Source organism: Mercenaria mercenaria, chromosome 5, assembly GCF_021730395.1.
Source record: "Mercenaria mercenaria strain notata chromosome 5, MADL_Memer_1, whole genome shotgun sequence".
In the NCBI taxonomy this organism is placed as follows: Eukaryota; Metazoa; Mollusca; class Bivalvia; order Venerida; family Veneridae; genus Mercenaria; species Mercenaria mercenaria.
In genome coordinates, this window is record NC_069365.1 from 96,973,290 (window position 1) to 96,995,286 (window position 21,997).

The 21,997-nt window shown below is 34.2% G+C and overlaps 1 protein-coding gene across 1 annotated transcript in view; it reads left to right on the plus strand.

Moving 5' to 3' along the window:
* The window catches only part of LOC123558015 (uncharacterized), a 58,696-nt gene that overhangs the window by 385 nt on the left and 36,314 nt on the right, over window positions 1-21,997 (plus strand). The window contains exons 2-11 of the mRNA XM_053544797.1: window positions 382-1,130; window positions 8,097-8,153; window positions 8,841-9,266; window positions 9,630-9,670; window positions 14,507-14,716; window positions 15,089-15,310; window positions 16,444-16,596; window positions 18,059-18,178; window positions 19,430-19,633; window positions 21,474-21,622. Coding sequence (XP_053400772.1) covers window positions 472-1,130; window positions 8,097-8,153; window positions 8,841-9,266; window positions 9,630-9,670; window positions 14,507-14,716; window positions 15,089-15,310; window positions 16,444-16,596; window positions 18,059-18,178; window positions 19,430-19,633; window positions 21,474-21,622 — 2,241 coding nt within the window. The 5' untranslated portion in view covers window positions 382-471. The remainder of the gene's footprint in view (window positions 1-381; window positions 1,131-8,096; window positions 8,154-8,840; window positions 9,267-9,629; window positions 9,671-14,506; window positions 14,717-15,088; window positions 15,311-16,443; window positions 16,597-18,058; window positions 18,179-19,429; window positions 19,634-21,473; window positions 21,623-21,997) is intronic.

Below are 21,997 nucleotides of genomic sequence, written 5' to 3' on the forward strand. Positions count from 1 at the left end.
AACTGGAGGAAACAAAACAAACTTAGAATGAACAGGTTTAAAATCTGAATTCATCTTATTCGATAGAATTTTACAGGGTTTTAAACCATGTTTAATGGTATGTGCATCCAGTAGTGATAGTCATATTTAATTTTTCAATCGGCCAAACTCCATCTAACTTGACTGAATTAGTATCGGACCAAGCACCAAGAAGTAGTTTAAGGTCTTCAAGCTCTGTTACAGGTGTAACGAGGTATCATTTAGGAAGCGTAAAATATTTGGTGATAGAGGTTTTCAAACTGTAGAGCCGAGAAAAAATGCAAGATGAAAATGCTAAAAAATGAAATGAAAAGGAAGCCATGTCTAAAGATTTATAAAACCATGTGACCTGTCGTTTTTCAGTCTGGATACACTGTAGCAACATTGAATTTCACTTGCACTGATGTTGACCTCAGGCAAACTACGAGTTTAACAATAACGTCTGGAACACACATGAGCTACTTTTCACTTGACTCATCTACAGGTGTCATGACGTTTGCTCAAAATTGGGATTTCGAAAATGGCATTATTCCTCCGCAGACGACTTCTTTAGGGATAACATGTGATGATGGGAACGGATTAAGTGATGCTGGAACTATTGTTATCAACATTGCAACAGTGAATGAATTTTCGCCTGTTCTAAGTACAACTGCAGAAGACATTACTATATACAGTAATCAAACACTTCTAGATCCGTTGTTCACAGTCACAGCCACTGATAACGATTATGGTGACGACGGTTTGTTCGACTTTTCAATAATTGGGGAAGGAAAGGGGTCAAAATATTTTACTATTAGCAGCACAGGACAACTTTTTATATCCGACTACATTGACTGGAATTATAATCATACATTTGAATTCACAATACAAGTGTCAGATGGGGAACCTAATCCACGTACATCGCATGTTAACGTGATTGTAACGTACATAACGTCGTACAAGCCAACGATCCCAAAAAAAGAAAGTGCGCGATGCATTTTATGTACTAACATTGGGAAAGCCGTGGTTTCTTCTCTGTGTGTTGAAGCAGCTCTAATCGTGTTCTTGTTTGTTCATATGTGCTGCCGTATGAAAGCCTATCAAATTTGTCAGCTTAAACCTAAACCAAGTCTGTAAGTATACCTTAAATAAACAGCAAGTACATGAATATAGAACACTAAAATTTGTCTGTTGGCCAGGTGGTCTGCCCGTCGTTCCAAAATCTACCAAACATACTAGTATCTTAAAACCCTTAAATGGATTTTCACATAACTAAATCTTAAGGTCCATAATATTTTAAATTTTTATCTTAAAAACAGATCAAACAGCTTTCTAAATATATATGTTATGCGTACTTACATGGTTAGAAAAGCACCACTTTTAATATTGCACATGGTTTGTTTACTTATAGTTAGAGCCATAAAGGATAACAATAAAAATACAATAGCTTCTATAAAACATTCTAGTATTTTCAATAATATTCAAACCTTTGACAAATCTTAAAAAAAAGTAATTATCAGATATAGGATTTAACAAGAAATTAATATATTATAATTATGTTCATAACGGAAAATGTGCCAGATACATCTTAAACAAAGGAATTATTAGCCTTTAAATATTCATAATAAATAGATTCACGCATATTCAATGTCGTACTTATAGGTAAAAGTAAAGAAGTTATGTTTCATGCACACATTATATAGTCTAAACCATATGTTTGATAAAAGTAGCAATATTTGCACTTCTATGGAGAGCCGGGTCAAAGTTTATTTTATGCCTACAATCTGTAAAATATTTTCATTAAACTATCGTCTTCTAAGGTCAATGTCACTGTTCGTGGCCAAATGTCAATAATGTTATTTCATGTCCATTCCTTATCTTCTTAATGTCTGAACGAATTTTCAAGTAACTATAACCAATTGTCAATCGCATCAAATCAACTAATATAACAAATATGAAGACATGAATAGAACACTGTAAAAGTCTTTAGGTAGTTGCTGCATCAGTATCTAAAACCTTAAAGGGATTGCCATAACGTATTTATCCGGAAATATTAAATTGGTATCCGTACGAAAATGGAAAATCAGTTTTATGATATTTATCGTAACATGGTTAGAAAAGCCTTTTAATGGCACTGTTGTTATATATAACCTAAAGGGTCAAAAAATAAAGTTTAAAACATTCTAGTATTTCAATAAATTCAAACTTAAATTCTTAAAATAATACGTAAATTCAGATTTCATTTAATTATGGTCTACAAATTGCCAGAAAATAAACAACGGAATATTAGCCTTTAATATTCAACAAATGATCAGGCCATGTGTTTATTGTCAAATGTAAGAAGTGTTCATCAACAATCTACATGTAAAAATAATTTGATGAAAAGTTAGAATATTTGATTTCATAGACTCCATTTGATATTTTTGCCGTAGATCTAAATATTTTCATACATCGCCTAGCAATGTCATGTCGTGGCCAAATCTATTTATTTCTGCATTTTTCTCTTAATTCTGAAGATTTATAAATCAATTGAGTGCAATCAAATCAACATTAGAAAAGTATGAGTCAAAGTGCAGATACTAAACTTTAATTCAAATTCCTTATATTAAAATTGTGTCAAGGGTTATTGCTCACCTTGTGTGATAGCGCTCGGTTTTCATATATGTATATTTAGAAGTAGTAAGTTCCTATATGATTGATGATATACTTTTTGTGCGCCTGCCTTGATTTCACTCATGTCTGCAAAGTCCTTATAACATCTCCATGCAAGACAATGCTTACGCTGCAAATGGCGTCTGTCGAACAAAATTAATAAAGCAGATTCGTGAATTGATTAGACTTTGTATGTAGACCAATTAATCAAACAGAATAATTATATCTGTAAAAAGGATCCTTTGGGAGCAAAGAATGCAACCAAGAAGAATAACAGCAAACGCTGTTTGATCGAATATGTTCATGAGAAGTAAGGAAAAGTCTGTTTTTGGTTGTCGAAACATCTTTCTCTGACGTCATTTTCGTTATTTTTTAAATGTGCGGTTACGTCTGATTCGGACATCTATACTACATTTGTTTGTAAATATCTTTTACGTCTTTGTTTGGTTTATTTTGGACGTTTGTTTTCACGTATTTTTAGAGAAATGACGTTTTTAAGATTAGTTTACGTGTACTTTAGTAATGTCCTAAAAAAATATTTATTTTTTTAAATATGGATTTGAACACATTTTCACGGTTAACCAACAAGTATTCCAGGCATATATTTGCTCTTGGTCAAATTTGTAATGATGTAATCAGCATGTTTTTTTTACCTTTATTCATTTTTCTGTGATTTTAAGCTTAGTTAGTGAGTCTGAATTTAAGACTTGCTTTTTCCGTTCATTCTCAAAAAAATCTTCAGCACAGTACAGGTAAAACATTGGTCCAAGTATCATTTGAAATGTCTGTGCGATTGTATATTGTTTTTATCATTTCCCGTAAATGAAATATAGGTAGAAATCAAACAGTGTTTGATAAATTACAAATAAAATAATTAATTGATGCACTTAACAAATATACTAGATTGTACTCTATTACCATTTCTGATTAAAATATCTGACATTGTTATATTAGATATTTTCAAGAAAAATGCAGAATGTTGTTGTAAAAAGACATTTTTTAAATGAATCACTTTCTGAAGTTTAATCTATGTGAATATTATTATTGAGGTGTGTCGGCTGTAAAGTGTCTCCCTGTACTTGGTCTTTGTGTTTTTATTTCTTCAGGTCCTTTGGGATTGTGGAGTACATTTATTTTTACTATAACACATAATAATAAAATTCCGCTTAATCCTGTGCAAGTGGGCGTGAGGGGTGTTGCACATTTCCTTACCTCTCATGATGAACTCAATCAAAGCGGATCTGCTATTATGTTGCATTATTGTGTTCTGTGCGTTCAAAAGATCTTTTTAGGTATTTTACGCACTGCTTTGCAGAACCTTTCTGTATATAATTTATATAAATGTTCTATCTTATATACTACTTGAATATTGCGCCTACAAATACCAGAAAAAGCCACCAGAATACAGACGTGACTAATAGCTATGGCAGTTTATAGAGGCAGATCATACAAAGAAAAGTTATAAAATGCTCCATTTTAATTGCAATATTACAATGACATTGCTTTCCTTGCCAAAGACGTCTTTATTTGGTAGGAAAAACGACACAAAACACTTCTGTATCTGGTCACAGAAATCGCGACCATAAACAACCCGATAAAAACGTCGTCAAGACATCATTTGTTTGCTAGGGAATACCTTGATGTTTTTCTTTGGTCTTCATAGTATATTTCTTGATTCAGAAGAAGTGTTTGTTACGACAAATAAATAACTTTACGTGACAAGTTGTTGTACGTGCGTCTTTGAGACGGCATGATGCAACTCGGAAATCACCATATCCTAAACAGATACCGTATCCTGGATATTCAAAACTGTACCTACAATCATGTTATATTATGTTATCTTGTAACTTTCCGGAAATGTTCAAGTTTAATGTACAACCAGTTACAGATGACTTTTATGTTATGTTATACATGTATTACCTTGTTACCTTCCAGAGATTCTGGTCCTTATAATTTAGTTTTCGATTCAGAAGACATATTCTGTTCGGAGTGTTTTATCGTCCTCCAAATTCTGATACTATTTACAACAATCTTGTTGAGGATTCTATCGGTCTTGCAATTGATACAAATATATCTGATGTCATAATAACCGGTGACTTCAACTACAATGTATTCAGTCCGATAACAAATCGCAAAATTACTTCAATCACACAACAATTTAATCTTGAGCAATTAATTGATCAGCCAACTCAGTTTACCGAACACTCCGAATCTTTGATTGATCTTATTTTTGCTTCCAACAAGAACAACGTTCTCTATTCTGGTGTTGGTGAACACTTTCTTGACCAAGAACAAAGATATCACACTCCTGTATTTGGACTTCTTAAATTTCAAAAACCAAAACGCCACTGCTTTGATAGACTTATTTGGGAATACGACCGCGGTGATTATGATAGTTTGAGAGATGCTGTCAAAAATCATCCATGGGATAACTACATTGATGTAGATATCAACACATATGCCAATAAAGTAATAACAACTGTATCTGACCTTGCAAAACAAAACATTCCTAACAAGACTATTAAAGTAAGACCCCTTGATGTACCTTGGATGACAAATGACATTCGAAGAAATATACGTAAACGCAAACGTTTATACAGAAAGGCCAGAATAACATCAACACAACATTACTGGCAAAAATTTAGAACAGTTCGAAACGAAACAATCCTAATGATACGCGAGGCCAAATCAAATTATTTTCTTAAACTTTCTGACAAACTCAAACGCGGTTCTCTATCGTCCAAGGATTGGTGGAAAACTCTTAAATCCTTTACTTCTAAACCAAATAAGATAAACATTCCCCCTCTTCAAGACCTTAACACCACCCAAACAACATACTCTGACCTTGATAAGGCTAATCTTCTTAACGACTACTTTGTTCAGCAAACAAATATTGACGACGACAATAGAGAAGCACCTGACCTTGGCCCTCCCAACTCCTTGTCCTTTCTATCTGATCTAATTCTACGCCCAGTCGAAGTTGAAGATGTCCTCAAATCATTACAAGTTGACAAAACAGCTGGACCAGATGGTATCAGTAACAGACTCCTACGAGAAATTTCACATGACCTCTCCTTCCCTCTTTGTAAATTATTCAATGCATCTTTACAATCTTGTACACTGCCGTCAGCTTGGAAAGAGGCCCATGTAACTGCTATTCACAAGAAAGGCGATGCATCACTTCCAAGCAATTATCGGCCAATTTCTCTTTTAAACACAACTGAAAAGGTGTTCGAACGTCTGGTTTTTAAGCACGTCTTTAATCATCTTCAAGATATCAACTTTCTAACTACAGCTCAGTCCGGTTTCATTCCTGGTGACTCTACTGTCAATCAATTGGTCCTCATTTACGAAACACTTTGCAAAGCTCTTGATGATGGGCTGGAAGTTTGTGTCGTTTTCTTTGACATAAGTAAAGCCTTTGACAAAGTATGGCACAAAGGTCTTTTATCCAAACTAGAATATGCAGGTATTACTGGACCCTTGCTCTCTTGGTTTCAAAGTTATCTATCAGATAGGCGTCAACGGGTTATACTTCCTGGCACTCAGTCATCATGGGCTCACATTAAAGCAGGAGTTCCCCAGGGGTCAATCTTGGGACTTCTGCTATTTCTTATCTTTATTAATGATATTGTACAAGAAATACGATCTTGTATAAATCTCTTCGCAGATGACACTAGCCTCTATGTAATAGTAGAACAGCCTGATTCAGCCGCAACTCTTCTCCAGTCAGATATCCAGACAATCTCATCGTGGGCCAACAAATGGTTAGTAACATTCAATCCATCTAAATCTGAATCTCTTCTTGTAACCAGAAAACGTAACCGTCCGCAACATCCGCCTCTACATATGTTCAATCAAGAAATACCCGGGGTCCTTGAGCATAAACACCTTGGTGTTTTTCTTTCTAGTGATTGTACATGGCATAAACATATCGACTACATCACAGACAAAGCATGGAAACGTGTTAACATCATGCGTAAATTAAAGTACTCACTAGACCGTAAATCCATAGAAGTTATTTATACATCTTTTATTCGGCCGATATTAGAGTATGCTGACGTTGTTTGGAGCAATTGTGCCCAGTACGAATTCGATCAACTTGACAAAATTCAAAACGAGTGTGCACGTATTGCTTCTGGGACAACAAAACTCATCTCTTTGGAAAATCTACACCAGGAAATCAATTGGGAACCCCTATCGGAAAGAAGATATAAGCACAAACTCGTTATATTCTATAAAATGCAGGCAAATCAAACACCCGATTATCTCTCATCTTTGATTCCCGACGCTGGTAACCCACGATACTCACTAAAAAACTCTGATGACATACATAATATACATGCCAAATCTGCTTTATATTACAACTCCTTTTTACCTTCAGTCATTCGTGATTGGAACCAACTACCAGCAGACGTTCGCAACTGCTCAACTTTGTCAGCCTTTAAAAGTCAAATTTACAAGAACAAAACGAAAACGCCACAGTATTATTACGTTGGTAGCAGAAAACTCCAAATTCTTCACACACGACTTCGCACTAAATGCAGTTCCCTCAACCATCACCTCTTTATGAAAAACATTTCTCCGTCTCCTTTATGCACGTGTGGAAAAATTGAATCAAACTTCCATTTCCAGTGCTTGCCGTAACGTCTTACTACTTAATCTACAAAACTATGAGATTGATCTCAACACATTGCTCTTTGGAAACCCATTCCTTTCAGACCAGGATAATACTATAATATTCACGCATGTTCAGAATTACATATCTGAGAGTAAGAGATTTTCGTGATGCCTTTCCTTTCATTCCGAGACAATACTCCCCCCTATCTTTCTCTGCCTTTCCTCTTTCTGATTACTTTAGTCTTTAGTACTTAACGTTGTTCTATTTTCTATTTTTAATTATCATTATCATTTTACACTATACAGATACTTGTATCACGACCTATTCCCACTACGAGTATAATATGATATAATGCTCTTTTGTGTTTACATACAAACTTTATTGTCCGCCTAAGGAGAAGAATTCTATAAGACATGTCTTTCATTCTTATCCTTTCCTTAGTATCATGTTAACTTGTTGTTGTAAATATACAAATCTATGTTATGTACTCTTGGGAATAAATATGTTTAAACTAGACGAAGCTTTTTAAAACAAAAAAACGGGTTGTTCGTCTTTGAGACGGCATAGCGTAATTTCTGTTTACGGGAAATAGCCAAAGCCTAAACAGGTACCATATCCTGGTTGTTCCAATCTCTACCTAAAAGCAGTTACAGATGAATTTTATGTTATGTTATGTTATCTTGTAATCTTCCAGAGATGATTCATATCTATACTGAAATCAGTTAAATAAGGTTTGCTGTCGCCCTTCATACTCACTTTCATTGTCTCAATTTGTGTATTTAAGAAAAAGTTTGAGTAAAAAAATAATGCTTGCCAAATTTTGCAGACGGACTGTGAGTGATATAAAGAAAGCAATACAGGACAGGTCGGATACGGATGATCCGTGAGTATACAATTTACATACGTAGGAAACTATCTTTTCAATTCATTCAGCTGTATTCAGCGAATAAACACCGAAAGTGGTATATCTGCGGATGTTTCTAAATTGCTTTTTGTACTTGTAGCATGTGTAAATGTTGAGTTCTGCTCAATGCGGGGCTAGAGGGCGTGGACGGCAGCATACATTTCCACTACCGTCCGTGAACAGGTTCAATCAAACATAGTCTGCAACATTTGTCGTGTTGAGCGACCTTTGAAGTTTCCACTTTTTCTATTCTTGATACGAGTAGTTTTTCATTGATTTAATAGATATTCAATAGAATGATAGCAAATTAGTTATTTCTGGGACTATAGCAACTAACAAATATAAAAAATTGTAACAAATCAAATACATTTCAAATAAAACAAAATTCTTCACAATGTCTTAAGTTCAAAAAGAAATGAATTGATGTCATAAACTTAATGTAGTTCGAATTGTTAATGAGCGTTAAATGCAAATGCTGTATTTGTTTAAATAAATATCCAAGGAAACATATTCAAAGTTATCTTTTTATTGATAATTTGTTAACATGAATTTCAAAATGATCTTTGTAAATGTTTCCGCATTATTCCCTATTTACTCCTAATGCTTCAAGCGTGAAAACCATAGGTCAATAAAACATTGAATGATGATATACTTTTTTTGGCTTAGGTACCGGCCAGGATCAGAAATGCTGAACAGAGCTTTGCCAGATGACAGACCTCCTTCTCCCTTCATGTACAATGTACCCCCTAGAGTGAGAGCTGAACCCCCAGCTGCTGCAGAATACATCGAGCCGGGACCTGCCATCAGCCTAGCAGATATTTCCGGTCCCCCAAAACGTTCAAGCTTTGATCGAGTAGCAAAGAGTACCACTGCACGAGTTACAAATATGAAGCCGAAAATGGATAACGTTCCTTCTCTTTTCCAAAATAAAGCGTATGCACCGACAAGCATGAATGAACCAGGGTCTGTTGTTGAGACAAAGATGTACAAATTTACTAAAAATGATCAGCTGCTAGCACCGTCCAAGGTTTCAAACAAACACACAAGAATCAGCCCTCTGTTTGACAGACCTGATAAGTCCGTTTTATACAGGTCAGTACCTTTCAGTCAAACATAGTTCGTTTGGAAACATTGAAATATTTCTGTTTGATTTTCTCTGACAGCTTTATTTGCTAGTATGCCTCATTATATCAGTTGCGGTATACCCGAGTTTCCGATGACAGTGCTATGGAATCGTAGTTAGTTACACATGTACTTATTTCATTGTACATGCTATCTCTAGATTGTATTAGCAACGTTAATGTGTTATTTACCATTTAATTAAAAATTATTGCGTTTTAAAAGAACCAATAAACCAGTTTCCTTTTACTTATACTGTAACAGTATGTTTCTGAAAATTTCAATATGTAAAATCTTTCGCATACGTCTTCCTACAGCTGTCATCTTTATTTTCAGTGATAATTCAAGGCATATACCAGAAATTGGAGAACCTGTTAGTGCGTTAGACTTCTAAGACGTTTCTCATTGACTCTCAAATTATGTAGAGTGTGGTTTCTTGCCAGTCTATTCGTCGCTTAGTTTTGTTATATTTAAATTTTGAAAAGCTGTCATGAATGTGATAACGCAAATCATTAGAGATAGTAGACCCGTAAAAGCAGTCTACATTTACAGTGCGATTTCGTATTCACGTTTGTTATTTCGGCATTCTACGTCCATAAATACTCAAATGGGCAACTAAATGGGTTACCATAACAATCGCTGATTGCCGAGGTCTAGATCTCAAGCGGGTAAAATGCAGTTGTGCAGAAATTCACTAATTTAAACTTTATACAACGTTGAATAAAGATAACCGTGTGTAATCCGAAGAACATTTGGTGTGAATTTAACATTTACAGTCATTATACCTCATGTAGATGCTCATTCATTGCTTAAACTTGATTATTTTATAATTTGATATCTAAATGCGCAGAAGAACTATTTTGGTTTTCTGTGTATGATCATTGATCTCATCTCAAAAACACTAATTTGTTTTTTTCTGCTTGTGTGGCTTTAAAGTCACATATCCAGTTGGGTATTATTATTCTTTTGAATTGAAACTACAAAGATCAAAGTTCACTAGGCGCTTATTGATATTTGATTGAAAAGCGTGCGTCTTATAACAATATTAACAAGTAAAGATAGGACTTACAACAAAGTCGCCACAATTAAGGATCGAGATTATCTTCAGTCTTTTTCGTAAAAATGAGACTCTATATACCTGTGACAATGTGTCTATATCTTATTGGTGTTAATATGAGCCTTCCAATTAACTTAATTGACCATTTATGTATATTTTACCAATAAATAGCTGGGTCATTCATATTTTTGGTATAATAAGATAAATATTGCATTCTGTCGAAGTAAATATCAACATCGGCTGACGCCTCGGTCAAAATTCACATTTCGTAATGTAAACATTTTTTTTCATATCGCCCTGTCATGAAAGCAATATTTAGATAGTATCGGTAATCGAGAAGGAATTACATTATTATTAGGATTATTTGTTTTTTAAGTATTTTAATTTTGCTTTTATTTCAACATCTCGTTCGTTATATTCTCTAAATATTTGTAACTCCGAAAATGATTACTCGCGGCAATACTATCATTGCATTTTATCACGCAACTACATGATATTAATATTATACCATACAAATGGCTGATATCACTTGCCTGATATCTTGTTAGTATCAGGTCATTGACCCGACATCAAAATTAAGCTCCTCACAAGTTGACAGGCTAGCTATTTTTCTAACCTGATTATTTAATCTCGATTAGTATTTTAACTATGTCTGTCTGAACTTTCATCACACAGACAGTAATACTTAGTGACGTCATTATCGAAAGTTAATCATGACTTCACAATGTTTACATTATCATACATTATAGATGATTCTTGGAAAGAATTATAATACACTTGACACTGTACTTATTTTTTGATTTATGCGTACTACAAGGCATACACTTTTCTAAAGTAGAAACAAAAGTCTTTGTTTTAATTATAATTCTGAATTTCTCGGAACAATGTAAATTTAGTGATTTTAAAATCTTTAAATTCTCCTGACTGAGTGGAGCTGGAATTGAAATTTTCAATGCTTGGTGCATGCGATGTAGTTGCCCGAGTCAAATGTTGAAAAGTATGGAAATCATGAAATAAAGCATTGTTCTGATTTATGTAAGAGGATGATGTTTTATTTTACGCAAGTAAGAGTCCACTTAATATTAGTTTTATTAGCTAGAATATCAAAACGTCAATAAACAATATCCAAATTGAATTCAAGATGGAAGCCGTATTGTTTCGTTCAGATGTTTCAGGAGTTGATGAAGTTTAAAATCCGTAAATTATGAATCTTTTTATTTTTTTGCTTCAGAAGTAAATTTTTCAAAAATAAGAGATGAAGACATGTGTTGTTTTAGGCAGGTTGTATAAGTTGCATGATAAATACAATAACAGACAATTGTCTTTTGATATAAATGTTATCAAGTTCGGCGGATATGGGCCTATCAACATTGACCTGATATAATTGATATCAAAAGACAGTAGCCTGTTATTCTCTATAAAAGTATTACATTTTGCACAAGTTGTTGATATATAGTGGGTAATCAAATCAAGTGGATTTACAGTCTCGCTAAAATGTCTTATTTTTGGAGATTCATCAATAACACAATAATCCTGCTCAATAGCTCAATGGTAGACTGCCCACTCTGAGTGCGGGAGGCCTTGGGTTTGATCCTTGCCTCGTCATACCAAAGGGATGTGAAAAATGGGATTAGTAGCTACCTTGCTTGGCACCCGGTATATAAAGGGTTGCACAGTAGGTAAAATAAACTTAGGTAAGTATCTGTTATTTAATACCTTGTTGGTCGTACATGAAATTTGTATCCCATGTATGAAACATTAAAGGTTGCATCTTCCTTTACACTTATACATTTTTGTTTAATCTATTTATTCAATTCGGCAACGACAATGTGTATGATCAAATCTTTATTTCTCTACATTAAACTTCCTTGGATGAGCAAATCATTTATCCGGATGTAAATATCACATTTTCCATATCAAAAGAGATCGAACGTTTTTAGTTCAGATGCGCAAGTTGGTGAACTCAACGCCTCAGCAAACATGCAGCCTTCATCCATGAGAGATGGAACAAATAATACATTATTTTCTACAACTTGAGATTTTCACCTTACTTTGACGCGGACTGTGGACAACGGACTGCAGACTTACAATAGGTGTTAGAATAGTTTCTCATCATATATTGAACAGCAAAAGAAACTATCGTGATGTTTAACTAGTGTATTTTTAATAATAAACTTAAATTTATAAAGTTGACTTGTTTTCTTCACACTGCGTTACACTGTATGGTTTCTTTTGCTGTTCAGTATACGAAAAGCTTTGCAAGCTAGGAAACTTACTTAATACGTCTCTTTTCTGTATGGTTACTTTTGCCTTCATCACAGTGTATTGCGAAATCATATGTTACCATGCATATCACTGCTAATGCAATACTCGTATTCCTTTAAAATATCTGGAATAAGTTTATTTATGAAACAATTGTTGAAATGCATGTAACGTAAAAAGTATCCAGAACCATTTAAAATCGTTCGACGTTATATTTTAGTAAAATTGAAAAAAGTGGAAACTTAAAACAAAGTCCATGGTTGTTCCATAAACTCCGGAAAAGGGTACTCTACATGAGTATGTTTATCACCTTCAAGCTCAAGAACAGGTTAAACGTCATCTCAAGTTTGGAGTTACCAGTACCAAGTAAAGGAGTAATTTGTATCTAGATGTCGTGTAATATAACTACACATTTTGCTTGTATTAGTATCAATTAAGCATACACAAATCCGGTAAAATAAGAAACGTCTAACTTTACATTCCGCTTAGGAATACACCAAAATCGATTTACGCACTTTAAAAAAAAAATATATCAAAATTCGAACGTTTATAATCATCTTATTGAGGGAAGCGTTAGATATCATGTACTGGGACAGGCTACACACTGTGATTTTACACCAAACATTCAATTTGTTTGACGGTCGTGGGTTCGATCCCCGGCCGCGTCATACCAAAGACGTAAAAAATGGTACTAGCAGCTTCCTCGCTTGGCTCTCAGCATTAAGGGGATAGTGCTAGGACTGGTCAGCCCGGTGTCAGTATAATGTGACTGGGTGGGGTATCATGCCACGTGTCTACGGCGTGATATTCCAGTGAGGCAGCACTATAAAGTTTGGCATTGTGCTCACTGCTACAAGTACACACCGTCGTTTATATGACTGAAAAAAATGTTGAAAAAGACGTTAAACCCGAACACACACACACACACACACACACACAATTTGTTTGACGCATTCTTAGTAATGGTAATGCTCGCTTGATGCACACCCTAAGTGTGAAAGTAAATTTCATAAAGGACTTATAAACCAATTAACAAAATTACATTATATGGCGGTGGTAATCAGATTTGTGTCGGATTTCAAATGTACAGCATTAACAATGTTTAAACAAAGACTATTTCTCAAATTACGCCCCTTGAAAGGATTGTTAATCAGCTGAAAGGATTTCAAAATAAATGCTCAATATTACTGTGCCGATAAAAAATGATTAATTTTAAAGGTTATAAAAGTATGTTACAAAAGTAAGTCGCTATATATTTTTCACAGTTGGTTCGAATAAAATTTTTAACAGATTTTTGCAATGAGGAAAACATCAGTTTTGCCAGTTATAGTGTTATGGATTTCAATTCGACCGACAGGTAAATTTCCTCTTATTATTCTCTGCCAGTTTCTTTTTTCTAGTTCATCGGCTCTTTCATGAACAATACATAAACTGATGAAATGTTCACATTCGTAAATAATTGCCCGAATTATCAAGCCATGTGTTCTATTGCTACAGCTAACGTCAAGCTTCAAATCTCACAGTGACAAATATTTTGTATACGACTGAAACTTTAATTACAGGAATAATATTTTCTGTCAATTGTACCCGACTGTATGACAAAGACCGAATGGTTTTCTTCAGGAGTTTGGATTTCATTATCAAACATCACAATTTTAGCGCGTTTGTTTGTGACTAGTTTGGAAACCCTGTGACTTTGTTACTTCTTTCTAAGTTCAATAATATTTCATACTAACTGAATTTAGCCTTTATTATTCTGCTAGGTTGTGTTATATATGACTCTATAACTGTATAAAACTCCTATTTATTTTTCTTGGTCTCACGTTTAAAAATGAATCAAGAGTCGTCAAATATTTCCAATTTGTCCACATGATAGATATTTTTTGCTTTGCAGTTTTGGCAGCATCAGTTAACCTCAGCCCAGGAACGGTAAATTTGAATGAAAATGATGATTCCGGAAGAACTTTATCGACCGTTTCAGCCACCTGTTACCCATCAACTAATAACTTAATCCTTGGTATTTTTGGTACTACTCAACATACTGTAAGTTGTGAGACCTGCACGATCTCTTCTAATCCAGACCCTGGTCTCTTCTACTGGTCAGGTATGAGTTTCTATTTTCGGAATCAGAATTACTAACGAAATGATTAATAGTCACAGAACATAAGTACAGACTCGTATGTTTGCATAATGCCCTACTGAAATGGCGTTAAAATGATATCTAATAAAAAATGTCTGATTTCGCATTATTTCATGTTCTTGCAATTTGAAGTACAAAATATAAAACACTTTGAATTCCATTATGCTCCTGCCAGTTTAGATCATAATAACATAAAGAGTTTTAAGTAATAATAAATTTATTTAAACTTACTATGTTGCAAAAATTGCATTCTAGAAAATTCCATATGTTACATACTGGTGTATGTATTACAAGTATAATTTCAAGTTATACAACATATAATGTTTCCTTTTTAAGGAGGGAACACGGTATCCAAGTACTCTTGTTCAGCAACAGATTGTGGTGACTGTCCTTCGTGCACGGCTTGTTCCACTTCTAACGGATGTCTTACTGGACCAGCAACATACAATATTGTTGTTCGTTGTTATACAACTTCCTATGACCATGATGATGACGGAACATCCACCCTGACTGTCAGTGTGGCTGAAGAAACACCAACATTGACCATTAGCCTTCCAGGTATTGGCAGCTAAAAATAGTAACAATCTTTCAGAATTCAGAACATATATATTTCTTATACTTTCTAATTAGGAAATGGTATAAACATCTGCAGTGGATGTTTATTATATTACATGTATATTCATGGAACATTAGTTAGTCTGCAAAATTTTCTTGTGTAAGGTCACGGCAACTTTCCTATATTTGAATCGAACGTGGGTGATTTCTCTACAATTGCCCTGGGATCATAACTTGTCTTGAAATAGATTGTAAGACACTACCAGTTTTGGCTACAGGGTATTGATACAAATTATATTAGTCCCCCCCCCCCCTTGTTCAATAAAATAAACTAAGTAACGCAGACCAATGGTTCGGGTCTTTACATTATTTAGATAGTACCATAAATTACCAGGTTAAAAGTGTAATCTGCAATCAAACATGTCAAACTACACTGAATGCTTTGACAGGTACAATTAACATTGTACTATTTCCGAGAGCGGTAATTGTCTTACCTAAATGCGCTTTGTTTTATCTCATTCATGAAACTAATCAAATGTGTATATTACAATTGTCAAACAACTACTAAATAGTAGAAATTACCACCAGATTCGCAGTTATAAAATATCAGTTCATTTGCAGCTGCATTTTCTCGCTGTCATTTTTTCATGGAGATCTCTGATAGATGCCTCTATAGAAACTTAGGTTATATGTTCTAATATCTTTTTTTCAGATTTTGCATGTGACCGATTACAATTTTTATAATATCGTGATTCTTATTGTTTGAGGAAAATAACAATAAAAAGTAATAAGAACAAATTGTCTATAAAACACAGCAGAATGTTTTACATGTTCTGTTCTGTTTAAGAAGATGTTCATATAAGCATGGAATACATGTAGCTATACTTCTGCTTTTTCTCTTCTGTTAAATGCTGAAATTATGCCAGATTTCGTAAACTGTGTATAAGTGTAGCTTCAAACGGATAAAAGGAACATCGCCTTTGCTTAAAGGTATGTATACCTGATGTACTCCTCAAAGCCGCCGCATTTTATTTCCAGAATTAGTAACTTGAATATCATACAGGATGTTACGATCATTTGTGATGAAAACATTTCAATTATTTAACATTTCACGTTATTGATTTTGTGTTGTTTAGGTTCGGTAGCTGCGGATAACTCAATGAGCGTTAACGACGTGTTAACGACAGCGACTAAATCAAGTGGACCTACCATTGTGGAGTACACGAAGTCGTCAGCAGTTTCAAATACATACCTGCTCAATACAGCCAACATGTTTGAACTGAATACAGGTAAACTCCCTTTTTCTTGAAACACTTTTGAACGACAAAGTTTCGATATAAATAGCCACGTTCTTTGTTACACGTTTTCAGTTCCGTAATGTTCGTGACTTAGACCTGATAATTAAACTTTTGACACATCTTTCATATTAATCATAAATATAAATAGATTATTTAGCGTAAATGAGATTCATCAAAGGTTTTAACAATTAAACTGTAAAATGATAAAGCAAGTTTCTCAGAGAATAAACGACGGAGTTACTATTATTTTAGTTGAACAGAGATAACAGAAAATAGTAAGTCTATTATCTCAAAGACTATCTATCTATTGTTTTAATCATCAAATATGAGCAGTGACAGATCCTAAAAAGTGGCTCTTAAAGTTTTAGCTAGCATATACGACTTTGTTATCTGACGCAGGACGAAACTTAAATCAATATTTAAAGAGTTTGCCACAAAAATATAGTTGAAAGGCTATGTTTAAATGATAAATGGAGCAAAGCAAAAATTAATTAAAATACAAATGAAACTACTTACGATATTTAAAAGTGTGCAAAATACTTGTTTGTCAATGCATGCTTTTAGACAGAAAATATCTTCACTGTGGCGGTACTGTCTGTACTGACCTGACACTCGTAAATCTTCCTAAGTTTCGGGCGTCTTCGTTCGTTTACGCAATATTTGTATCCTGAAGATATCTGTATTACTAAAATAACTTAAATAGTTTACTGAGGACACGGTAACATAGTGTTAATATGTCCGACTTCCACGCATGTTACCACGGGTTCGAAATCTCCTCTGACCATTTTTTATTCAATGAAGTGTAATGCAATCGATATTGATTTTATTCTAACTTTATTCTGTGTAAACATATTTTAAGAATTTTAATTGTTTTCTCTTGTAGTATTTGTTTTCTTGAATCTATTTCAATAAATTAACCATAAAAATCATGTTACGTTTGATCAGATATGTGACAATTTTCCTGGCTGTAAAGTTTGCAGATAAAATTTGAAAGAACTGATAAAGTCAGACGTAGGACTTAAACCCACGACCCTGAGATTGGCAGCTAAACGCTTTGTTCGCACAGCTATCTGCACATGCGACATTATGTCAATTAAGAAATATATATGCAATAGCTATATCGCTATTTAGGTTCGAACACCGAAATAAATTTACGGAAATGTATAGAATAATCATGAGTGCCAAGTAATATTTACGGACAAGACGATTTTTTAACACATTCCTAAAAAGACTCGTAAAAATCGTGCAAATCATGTGACTTGGTGCATTTCTCTGTTTTGACCACTGGAGGTTTTTAATATGCAGAGAAAATTTCCAACTGGCTAACCGTTGTTCTGTCCAGTCGCCTGTAGTCTTCCACCACCACGTGACCTAAATTGTTTCAAGTGACTTCAAACCTAACAAAAGCAAAAAAGAGAGACAAAGAGAAATAGCATAGTAATATTATTTTCAGCCAACGGACAAGTTTATGTGGCCACTGACCCTTCAGTAGAGTATGACAACACTTACAGTATGGGAATATGCTTACACAGTCGCCGGCAAACGTCCTGTGGAAATCTTCCAATAAACTTTGGTATGTTTGTGTAAAAAATGAATTAACACTGGTAATGTACATGACAAAGGGATGAAATATTAAGGAAATTTTTTCATATAATGAGTATAGTTTATAAAACATACCCGTTTTTAATTTTCCATATTGACTTCTGAACTGAATTTCATATCGGTAAAGTTACGTAATTTTTATGTTTGTCGTTGTGCAAACTTTTTCCTTTGCATCAGTAATGTCAATTTCATTCAGGCTACTAACAGGCTCATAATATTTATATAGTATTGATGTGTGTAGAAACGTATGTATTAAAGAGATTATTTGCTTTGCATCGGGAAATATGCACTCTTTATTGATTCTTAAAGTCGCGCAATATTTCCGCTGCAGAACTCGTGCATATTTATTGATACAAAGCTACAGAACCCATAATAATTGCATGATATGTAACTTTTTGTTTATATTCTATACATTCGTAAATACATGCACAGTATCTTGACCTATATTAGTCGGCATACCAGCGGCAGTATGTGCGTGTAAAACTATTGTTCTCCTCCGCCCCTTATAACTGTAATCAGTTATCTTTAGTCATTGAAAAGAATTTAGAATAAATGGTTATCATAGACCATGTTCATTGAAGTTGAAAACGTATTTATGGTGATTGTTGCAAGTATAAACCAGGTAAGTGTGAATAAAAGATAAATTTATTGATGTATATAAGTTATCACTTTCTCATATTAACCCCATTGCTAGTTGTCAGGACTTGTGTAATTTGTTGGAAAGATTGATGACCAAGGGCTAATAAAAAAGTTAATTCGTCTAGTGTTCCAAAGTGTCAATTTCATACGTTTCCTATATTGTAACATAAAGAGCATTGATTTAAAATATATATACATTTTTAAACCTTGTTAAAAATTTGACAAAATGCTACCAGTGCTCCCTATCACTATTAAGTTTGTTTTAAAGTGAGGACAGGTGTTTGCTTACAGTTTTCAGAGCAGAGACGAAAAGGAGGTGGGTGAGGGGTCCTAAACCTAAGTGTATTTTAAATAAAATTTAACAAACGACTCAAGTGACTCATTGCATAACAACAATAAAGTAGAAACTTATGATAATAGGTTAGGACGATGCCTAAACATAACCTGTTAAGATGAAAGTAGAACGTTCGAAGGGGTTTCATTCCGGCAAATTTCAATGTTTAGGCTATTATCCTGTAAACAGTGCACAGACACTACAGTAACAACAATAATTGTACAATAATAACATAGAACATTTTTACAGATGGGTGCTTCCAGACCCCAAACTGTAACGATCAGACAGACACCACCAGTTTCAGTGACCAGATTGCAGTCGGGGCAACATTGTTTACCATGACATATGCTAGCCCTTCAGCTCATTTCACCGCAATCAGTTCCACATGGCAGAATTTGAATTTTGTAAAAGTTTCGTCAACACTAGCAGAAGCTTCCATACATTTAACGACAGGTACGAAATGTTACCTTGCATGTTCCAGTAAATTAGCTTGAATATTCTAGAAAAGAAACTTGTATATTCGTGTAAAGAAGCTTGTATAAAAAGCTTGTATATTCGTGTAAAGAACCTTTTATATTCATGTAAAGAAGCTTGTATATTCGTGTGGGGAAGCTTGTATATTCGTGTAAAGTACCATATAATATTAATGTATATAAGAGTACAAAAGCTTATATCCTTATAAAGAAGCTTGTGTAGTGATGTTCTCGAGTAAAGAAGATTGTATATTCTAGTAAAGAACTTTGTATTTTTATGTGGAGAAACATATATAAGAATCTTGTATATCCGTATAAAGAAGCTTGTATATTCGTGTACAAAAGCTCGTATATTCGAGTAAAGAAGATTGTATATTTAGTAAAGAAGGTTGCATTTCGAGTTATATATTTGTGTAAAGACACAGGTTTACACGATTTTCTTACTTCGAAACAAGTTTTCTGGTATAACAGTACTAAATAAGTTATAAAGCAACACTTCAGATAATGGTGGACAGAAAAACAACCTCGGATTCTCGATTTTTTTCCAAGTTAAAGTGGCATTCAGATATTTTATGTAAGCCAGTTCCTGTTTGTATTTCATTGTGGACCTATATCTGATTTTTGGTAAATTTTTGAAAAGTTATTATTGCAATTAAAGAAATGTAAACAGTCTTTATCATACAAATTTTCTAGTTGCCAGTTTGAAAGATGTTCCACATTGTTGACCTGTCAGACAAAACAATCTCTTATGTGGTATATGACTCTTACCCTTCTTTATGTTTTAGTGGATTGTAGGTCATATAGGCTGAAAACTAAAATAACCATTACGTGCCGTAACAAATTTTAGCGGTTTATTTATTTCTTTTTTCAAAACTAGTTTCATATAAATTTAATAGTATTTTGAAGAAAGAAATATGAGAAATCATAAATATTACGATACGTATTGCAGATCTAATCTATTTTTAACTGAAATTAAAATGTGAATAATAAAACTGACACGAGGTGTCTCGCTCATTGTCAATAATTATCTGCCGATTCGTTTTAACAGATCAGAACAAAAGACAATTACGCCTTTTGTCACGGGTTTGAATTGAGAAGCTAAATAATGTCCTTTTGAAATAAGAGACACCACTTCCAGATATTGAAAAAAATATGTTCCATTTATTCACAAAATGTTAGATTTAAACAAAGCAGTTAACAATTTTATTGGTATTATTTACTCGATAACAGAACTCGACAGTTAGTTATGATTAATTACGCTCTCCGCCGCGAAGGTAAAATTTAACCCTCTTCCTTTCCATTAATGGCGTGTGGCTTGTCGTATTGCCGTGCATCGTGTATTTTTGTCGTGCGCTGTGTAGCTTGTTGAATTTTCGTGTGAAGTATTGGTTATTGTGCGTCGGCATGAAAATGCGACACAAAGCAACATGACTCACGATAATGAAATACGACGCGCGCTATTAATGTCCCGATGTTGTCTCATATCGTCGCCCGTCGTATCGTGTGTTAGACATCTTCTCGCATTGACATGCGCCATGGTGCGCATCTTATCATACTGCCGCGCGTCATATCGCATATCGTGTGTCAACCCAGAAGAGTAGACGGCCGGCGCATAACACGAAGCGCGTCTAGTGTCGTGTTAGTTTGTCGCGCGTCGTGCCGTGCGTCATGCCGAGAGCCGTGCGTCGCTCCAACAAACAGCATAAACTAAACAGGATTATTTAAAAATTGGATGTGCGTTACCGGTTATGAAAGTAAGGTCTGAGTAGTTTTAAAAGGAAACCGGAATTTAAATGCCTGAATTTTTGTTTCTTACAAAGGTGTTTTATCCACAACTGGGAATGTAACAGTATGGCCGGACTATCCTCACTCGACTCATACCTTTGTTGTAAGAGTTAGCAACCCGGGATATTCGTGCAATTATAACGCCACTTGCACTATGACAATGCAGTTTTCTTTTACAAACTGGGTAAGATTTTGAATAAAGCACTCACATATATATATTTATATATATATATATATAAATCTCCCCTGCCTACGGAGTTATAGATAATGTAACTTTAACCTTCTTGACTTTGTTATTAATCAGCAAGTAGGAATAATTACCTTAGAGCCTTACTCATTTCTTTATTAAAGTGAGATATTTGTTCATCTCAAATTGTATACACGTCAGCTGCGCACAAGTGATGCTGCTAGATACATTTTGATATATATCTTTAAAACGTTGAAATATGTACGCTCTGCAAAGTTAAACGTTAATTTAAACTATTTCATAAATCAAAGTAATTCTGAAGGCTAAGTATACTCAGCGTCACTGAAAAGTTACCACTCTAATGGCCCTTAT